General features: G+C 43.9%; 1 protein-coding gene across 1 annotated transcript in view; it reads right to left on the reverse strand.

The window, feature by feature from the left end:
• Nucleotides 1–212: 212 nt before the first annotated feature.
• Nucleotides 213–8,769, reverse strand: part of LOC138859485 (meiosis-specific nuclear structural protein 1-like) — a 15,949-nt gene continuing 7,392 nt past the window's right edge. The window contains exons 2-5 of the mRNA XM_070114905.1: nt 1,038–1,161; nt 817–927; nt 478–595; nt 213–352 (exon numbers count right to left, since the gene is read on the reverse strand). Coding sequence (XP_069971006.1) covers nt 213–352; nt 478–595; nt 817–927; nt 1,038–1,161 — 493 coding nt within the window. The remainder of the gene's footprint in view (nt 353–477; nt 596–816; nt 928–1,037; nt 1,162–8,769) is intronic.

The raw sequence follows: 8,769 nt of genomic DNA on the forward strand, positions 1-8,769 counted from the left end.
CACCATCAAGATCGAATGTTAAATCACAAAAGAATCACCAAAAAAATCTGCTCACAGCAACATTAATTTATCTTGTAATCATATATGCTGTATTCTATCCAGATAAACCAAACTTACTGAAATCTATAGCAGATGGCCTGCACCATAATGCACTATCAAGGGATCAGAACCTGTAGTGAATGATGCATTGGCCAATAGCGGGGCATCTAGTTTCAAAGCCTTTCAGCAGGCAGGTAAATTATTGTGTAACTTGGTTGTGAAAATTTTCCCCAGTCTATATGACAATTTTTGTTTTGCCATCTAGTTCTAGTTGGCACTTTTACAAAATTTTTGAAGATTTTTGGTTGGCATTCTAATTCATTTAGGTATGTTAATTTAAAAGTTACATTACAAAGTCTCAAGAACTCAAGAAATTTATAATTGGTGTCAGATTAGTGTAGGAACCTGGTTACCAGTAGGTAGAATAGGGGTGCTTACTCCTCTCTCTTTTCTTCAACATTTTGTCCTCGTCTATTTCTGACATCATCTCTAACACCTTTTCTGCTTCTGCTTCAGCTCTCCTGGCAGTTTTTTCCCTTATTTGCTCTGCAAGGATCTAAAAGGGAGTGAGAATGGGGTAAGTACTTCTTAAAGATGGTGAGAGAAAAAAGAGGAAAAGGGAAAAAGGGAAAGAAAGAGGAGGGGGGGGAGAAGGTGGAGGAGATGAAGGAGGTGGAGAGGCAAGAAGTAGTAACAATATACAAAACATTAATAGTTCATTCAAATATCAAGTTACATGAAACTGATCATAATATTCTAAATACTGCCAACACATACCCTTTCTATTTCCAGCCTTTTTGTATAACTTTCTGCCTTTGAAATGGCTGAAGAGAGTCTCTCTTCACTGTCCAAACATTCCACCATTTCAGCATATTTTTTGTCATTTTCCTGATAAAAGAAAAGAGAAAATAAGAAAAATGAAATAAAAAATATTCTAAAAATCCTTTATCTTCAAAATGCAACATATAAAAAACATAATTTAAGCAAATCAAAAGCACCTGGGCAACTTTCTTTTCTGCTTCCTTCACAGCAACAGCTGCAAAGTTATCCCGCTTGAGGGCACAAGCTTGCAACTGGGACTCTAGCGCTCTTAGCTCTGGACTGGATGTGAGAATCTGACGTCTGAAAATACAGTGGGTGTTATACCAAGGTCACAGAAACGGGGAATATAATGCTGAGTGAAGTAGCATAATAAAGATTGGTGTAATTGTTACCAAGAGCGATGCACCCTTCAGAGACTAAGTCCCAAAACCAGGATATCATGTGAATCCAAAAACCCAACCTAACATTTCCTACCCTCTATTCATTCCCTAGAAAGGGGGGCAAGCCGTCCTGTACCCCACTTTATTAGCACTTCATACCAACTTGTAGAAAATGGACATTAAAAACTGCATGCGAGAGTGGGGTGTGGATTTAGTTTCTGAGCAGAGATATGCAAGGATTTTTTTTAGCCTTTCACGGAAAATATAAAGCCACGGCAGCTGTACCTATGTTGTTTTTTACTATATTTCTTGTGCTCTATAAGATGGCAGTGTCCAATTCCCCCTATCTCTGTGCATCACCCTCAGTAACTTATACCAGGTTTGGGATCTAAGAAAGACCTCTAAAGTAATAAAAAGCCTTGGGCATGTTGTGAGTTCCTCCGTTATTAAGGGAAGTGGGGTAGTAATAAGGGATAAGAGAGAGGGAAAACATATGACTGGAAGGAAGAGAAAACTTCTTTTTTTTTTTAATCTTTTACAATCAACACTTAATTTCCTTATCAGAGCCAAGTAAGGAAAATATGTTTAACAAAATCAACTTTTTCACTACATTTTATCTCTCCACGTAAGAGTACAGTAATATCTTTCCATACTTTGCAGAGGCATATTTAATAACAATATTCTACATAGATATGCTATGTTATTTCGCCATTTCTCTGCTGTTTCTGATGTATAATGATGTAACCATGCCTATATTTCTTCTTATTTACATCAAAAATACAAATGCTGACATACATACAGTACATGACAAAAAGTAGCCTTTATGGGGAGAGAGGGGGGGGGGGAAAAGAGAGAGAGAGAGAGAGAGAGAGAGAGAGAGAGAGAGAGAGAGAGAGAGAGAGAGAGAGAGAGAGAGAGAGAGAGAGAGAGAGAGAGAGAGAGAGAGAGAGAGAGAGAGAGAGAGGGGGGGAGAGAGAGAGAGAGAGAGAGAGAGAGAGAGAGAGAGAGAGAGAGAGAGAGAGAGAGAGAGAGAGAGAGAGAGAGAGAGAGAGAGAGAGAGAGAGAGAGAGAGAGAGAGAGAGAGAGGGGGGAAAAAGAGAGAGAGTGGGGGGGGGAAAAGAGAGAGAGAGAGGGGGGATAGAGAGAGAGAGAGGGGGGGGAGAGGGGAGAGAGGGGGGGAGAGGGAGAGAGAGAGGGGGGAGAGAGAGAGAGGGGGAGAGAGGGGGAGAGAGAGAGAGAGAGAGAGAGAGAGAGAGAGAGAGAGAGAGAGAGAGGGAGAGAGAGAGAGAGAGAGAGAGAGAGAGAGAGAGAGAGAGAGAGAGAGAGAGAGAGAGAGAGAGAGGAGGAGAGGGGAGGGAGGGGGAAGGGCGGGGGAGAGGGAGAGAGAGGGAGAGAGGGGGAAAAGAGAGGGAGAGAGAGAGGGGGAGAGAGAGAGAGAGGGAGAGAGAGGGAGAGAAAAAATTTTTAAAAAGATTTAGTGCTAATTCCGTTTGTTACAATGGATATTCTTTGCTGTGGCATACAGAAGGGAGGGAGGGCAGAAGGGAGGGAGGGAGGGAAGGCAGAAGGGAGGGAGGGGTGGAGGGCAGAAGGAAGGCAGAAGGGAGGCAGAAGGAAGGCAGAAGGAAGGCAGAAGGAAGGCAGAAGGAAGGCAGAAGGGAGGCAGAAGGGAGGCAGAAGGAAGGCAGAAGGGAGGCAGAAGGAAGGCAGAAGGAAGGCAGAAGGGAGGCAGAAGGGAGGCAGAAGGAAGGCAGAAGGAAGGCAGAAGGAAGGCAGAAGGAAGGCAGAAGGAAGGCAGAAGGGAGGCAGAAGGGAGGCAGAAGGAAGGCAGAAGGAAGGCAGAAGGAAGGCAGAAGGGAGACAGAAGGAAGGCTGGAGGGAGGCAGAAGGGAGGCAGAAGGGAGGCAGAAGGAAGGCAGGAGGAAGGCAGAAGGGAGGCAGAAGGGAGGCAGAAGGAAGGCAGAAGGGATTTTAAAAAGATTTAAAAGATTTAGTTTTAATTCCATTTCTTACAATGGATATTCTTTGCTGTGACATACTGTCTGTTTTATTTTGCCTAAATATCCCCCTGTGTGCAAGGAGTGGCCGGGGTTACCACTCACTGGCCGGGCGTGGGATTGAACGCAGGTCCGCAAGATTGCTAGACCAGCATCTTACCGCTGCGCCAGCACAGCACACTTTTTTTTTTTTTTTTTTTTTTTTTAAGATTTACTTTTAATTCCATTTCTTACAATGGATATCCTTTGCTGTGACATACTGTCTGTTTTATTTTGAAGGGAGGCAGAAGGAAGGCAGAAGGAAGGCAGAAGGGAGGCAGAAGGAAGGCAGAAGGAAGGCAGAAGGGAGGCAGAAGGAAGGCAGAAGGAAGGCAGAAGGAAGGCAGAAGGGAGGCAGAAGGAAGGCAGAAGGGAGGCAGAAGGAAGGCAGAAGGAAGGCAGAAGGAAGGCAGAAGGGAGACAGAAGGAAGGCTGGAGGGAGGCAGAGGGGAGGCAGAAGGAAGGCAGAAGGAAGGCAGAAGGGAGGCAGAAGGGAGGCAGAAGGAAGGCAGAAGGGATTTAAAAAAGATTTAAAAGATTTAGTTTTAATTCCATTTCTTACAATGGATATTCTTTGCTGTGACATACTGTCTGTTTTATTTTGAAGGGAGGCAGAAGGAAGGCAGAAGGAAGGCAGAAGGGAGGCAGAAGGAAGGCAGAAGGGAGGCAGAAGGGAGGCAGAAGGAAGGCAGAAGGGAGGCAGAAGGGAGGCAGAAGGGAGGCAGAAGGAAGGCAGAAGGGAGGCAGAAGGGAGGCAGAAGGGAGGCAGAAGGGAGGCAGAAGGAAGGCAGAAGGAAGGCAGAAGGGAGGCAGAAGGGAGGCAGAAGGAAGGCAGAAGGAAGGCAGAAGGGAGGCAGAAGGAAGGCAGAAGGAAGGCAGAAGGGAGGCAGAAGGAAGGCAGAAGGAAGGCAGAAGGGAGGCAGAAGGAAGGCAGAAGGGAGGCAGAAGGGAGGCAGAAGGAAGGCAGAAGGGAGGCAGAAGGGAGGCAGAAGGAAGGCAGAAGGGAGGCAGAAGGAAGGCAGAAGGGAGGCAGAAGGAAGGCAGAAGGGAGGCAGAAGGGAGGCAGAAGGAAGGCAGAAGGAAGGCAGAAGGGAGGCAGAAGGAAGGCAGAAGGGAGGCAGAAGGAAGGCAGAAGGGAGGCAGAAGGAAGGCAGAAGGAAGGCAGAAGGGAGGCAGAAGGAAGGCAGAAGGGAGGCAGAAGGGAGGCAGAAGGGAGGCAGAAGGAAGGCAGAAGGGAGGCAGAAGGAAGGCAGAAGGGAAGCGAAAGGAAGGCAGAAGGGAGGCAGAAGGAAGGCAGAAGGGAGGCAGAAGGAAGGCAGAAGGGAGGCAGAAGGAAGGCAGAAGGGAGGCAGAAGGAAGGCAGAAGGGAGGCAGAAGGAAGGCAGAAGGGAGGCAGAAGGAAGGCAGAAGGGAGGGAGGGAGGGAGGGCAGAAGGGAGAGAGGGAGGGAAGGAGGGAAGGAAGGAAGGAAGGAACCGTTCGGAACCTCTATGTTCTCGTCCTGGACAAGTTGTCCGTAGATATCCACAGTTAATTCTATCTATTGATGTTATCAACCAGACTGTTGAGTATTTGTCTTGCGGGGGGAATATTACATTTTTTCATATATGGAAAACATAATTTTGTCTACATTTGCACGGAAATTTGACAATTCTTTTTCGAATACCTATCATGAAGATAGGGTTAATATGGGAACAGCGGTTATCAATACTGTATTAGGACTCAGTTGTTAACAGAACTGAGCCTTTATGGAAGTCATGTAATGCTTTGCAGGAGATCCCCGGTGTAGTAGAATTGTATGCATCCTTGATTGGTGCATTGGCGTTCACTTTCACTTTCATATTTCAAATTTGAATGAACGAACAGGTTGATTCTATGAAACTATTGTTTATCTGTGTAGAGCTAACCTGCAGATGGATGATGAAACAAGTGTGCCGAAAGGTCTAAAGAATTTTATGTGTGAAAGATGATTTAAAAAAGAACTAAGCGTGTGCGGAAAGATACCTGAGAACTACATTTGCGCGGACAGAATATGACCAAAAATTTTTTGCGCAGAGCAAACCCTACAGTCCTGGTTGCATTTTGGGCAGCGAAGGTCTTGGATGCTCTGAACTCTGCCTCGTTGTCCTGCTTGTGCTGACAAGTTGTCTGGACGAGCAAGACGAGGAGTTCCTAACCCAGCATTAGATATTCTAAACGATTGACAAACTTGTGTGTAACTTGTCTGAGAATCCAGAGCTATCACACTAAAGATTACTTAAATGTTTAGGCCTCAATACCTGGACAATCATTATTTTTTTCTCTCTAATCAATCAGAAACGTAATTCTGATGAAATATTACGTAAATCAAACATCTGAGTTCTTAGTAAATAAAACAATATGTAATGATGAAAGTCATAGTCTCAATAACAAGAAAGACACCAAGAACCACCTCTTCAAAATATCAAAGGTGTCATCTTTCTCAAATTAAAAAAGTAAAAACAAAGACCTTCTTACCTTAACGCAGCCGCAGTCCAACTATTTTTCCATCTTTATTAAAAAGTTCTAAAAATCCTTCAAATTGAGAGGAAATTTTTTGGATGTTAACCTACTATATCGGGGTTGGGTTGATATTTGATTCTGAAAACTATTTTATGGAAAAAAAGATGATTTTTACATAGAATTGAAGCCGGTTTTCTATTTATGTAATGATTTTTAAAAATAAAAAAGAGATTTAATATATCTATAAATTATATATACGTGAATAAGAAAACCCAAAAGAAAAAAAAGATACTTTGAGGGTAACAAAAGATTTTCCGTTTAGAAAACTGATGGGGGAGCCCCTATTCTACATAGTAAAAAGGGAGTTTTATATTTCAAAAAAAACACATATAAAAGAAAAACATGAAAAAATTGAATACCAGTATAGTTTTTAAAAAAAAATAAAATAAGTCATTGTTTTTTTTATATGATAAAAAAGGGCTTGCTGGCGCGGGGGCCCCTTCAACCCCAATTTTATCAAATCAGTCAAATCAAAACCCCCTGTTTTCAAATAAAAACATAAAAAACCCAACAACACCCCCACATAAAAAAACCCCGACGCACCATACAGAGCACACACACACGCAATAAAACAGTTGCTAAGGCCTTTTTCCATTGTTGATTTTCTGATTTTTTTCCCAAAATCCCCATCAACCATGCTATCCAAACGCCTCGTATCCCTCTAAACAGAGCCTTTTTTTCTTCCCTTATATATGATTTTGGTTTAGGGTTTTTGTTGATTAAAAAACATATTTTTTGAATTTTTCAAAAAATGGGAAAAAATTTTTAATTTTCCTATAAATTTAAGTGACATCAGATCCTCTAACAGAATTTAAACCGTGTTTTTTTCCCGGGTTGGGGAAAACTTTCATTTGAAAACGACGCGGGAAATCACAATCCATGATGATCACCGACCATCGATTGCGGGTTTTAACATTTTTTTCCCAAAGACAAAAATAGTGTATCGTCGAAAAAGTTACAGTGGGGTGCTTGATACCTCTACTATGTCAAGCATAGGGAAAAACAGAAGCCCAAGATCAACCCGTTTTAATCCTATCTTTGATTCCTTAAAAAAATTCCCTAATAAAGATTATTGCGATTTCTTTAAAAATTGGGTATCCATCTTCCACTATTTATTCAGATTTTGAGATTTTAGAATTGTTATAAAATTGCGGGGCCATCGAAAGCATGAAAATAGGTATATAAATTTGATTAAATTTTTTTTTCGGTCCCTTTGGTGTCCATTCTGGCTAGGATTTGGGAACAAAAAATAAAACTCTACGGGAAAAAGGTTTTTTGTTTTTATTATTTTTATTATTATTTCTATTATTATTATTATTGATATTTTATTTTGGTCACATAAAATTGTTGTTTTGATTACATTTTTTCTTATTTTTCTTTCAGATATTTATTACCTGGTATTTTGCAACCCCTTTAAAAAAGGATGAATTCCTTCCTAAAGTAAATTTGGATAATTTCATTAATTGCTAGGAGTTTACTGTATTTTCCGATTTAAAATAAAGATTGATAAAATGTCAAGTCGCTACTGGTTGAGTGACCATTAATGGCTGATGAGATTTTCGTTTTTGTCATAAGGGTTTCTGAGAGGCTGTTAATTTTTCATTAATGTTATTTTGGGAAACAAACGCTACTTCATAACTTTTTTAAGGGTCCTTTGAGCTGGATAATAAAGATCCCCTTTTCTCGGGTATGGTGGTGGTATGGGGTAAATATTCGCATTATCTCTCATAATTTCAACTGCCTTTCCTTTCTTTATCATTGTTGTTATAGTTTCTGAAAATTATTTTTTAACCTCTATTTCTAATTTCCCTTTTTGTTTTAGATGTAAACATGAGGGGATACGTTTTAGTACTTTCATACATACACCATACTTTGAGGTGTTGGGGGTCTCATGTCTGGAGAAGTCGCCTTTTTCTCAGTCTAAAGGGAGGAACCAAACCGCGTTTTTATTTTCCTGGGATTTTTTTGGGTGGGGCTTACGCGGGGTGGGGGGAAGCGATGGGGGTGTTATTTTGGGTTAAGAGTTTTCGTTTTCTCGCTTAAGCTGCCCCCGCGGGCTGCCTCGGGAAAAAGGGAGCAGCCTGCATCCCCCCCCTCCCGGGCATACCTCTCCATCATGAGATCCCTGCAGTGCCTCCTGTGGCCTCCCAGGGAAACGGGGTCCCTTTGGGTTCCGGGCAAACTGGGGGGATACGGCGCGGGAGGCCCCAGAGGTTCGGGGTCATGACCCACCAGCGGTGGACACGCCCTCCCCCTGTACCAACCCCTTTCCCCCAACCCCCTGGGGTTAAGGGGACCCGGGGAGGTGGGCCTTGCCATTTCTCCTCCCCGATATAACCTGGCAGTGCTAAATTAAAGGGAAAAGGTGGAGGGGGAAAAAGTCCCCCCACCCAAGGAGGGGACTGGGGGCCCCCTGCTGGGGGGCGACGCGGGGCAGGGGGGAAAGGGGGAACATCGCCGCCGCCTCGGGTGGCCGCCAGCCCAGAGGAAGTTGGGGGAGAAAGCCTGGGAACCCCCAAGGTGGATGAGGGGGCCCGCCCCGCCCCCCCTTTTTTGTGGCAGGTCGATGGGGTGGCAGAGGATCCCCCCCAGAGCGACTGCCAAAGGCTGAACTCAGGCGGGAAGTCAGGGGGGGGGGAACGTCCGTTCTTTCGTGGATGATGTTGCCTCTACTGTCGGGGGAACTGGGAGGCGGGAGAGTTGAGGTGGTGCCCCCCGGAGGTGGGAGGCCCAGGGGGCATGACCTGTGTAGGTGGCTACACCTATTACTGGTCGGGGCCCAAGCAGGCCCAAATTCCGGGGAGTGCCAGCACTCCAAAGGACCCAGCCCTGGTAGTAAAAAGGGTTACTCCGTTGATGGGGTAAATGGTATTGAGATTGAGAGATATTTGCATTGTTCTGGGTATTCAGGGTATCTGGCTGTGATCGAGTGGTTGAGATGTCTGTTGGTCC

The sequence above is a fragment of the Penaeus vannamei genome, chromosome 36 (assembly GCF_042767895.1).
Source record: "Penaeus vannamei isolate JL-2024 chromosome 36, ASM4276789v1, whole genome shotgun sequence".
NCBI classification, from domain to species: domain Eukaryota; kingdom Metazoa; phylum Arthropoda; class Malacostraca; order Decapoda; family Penaeidae; genus Penaeus; species Penaeus vannamei.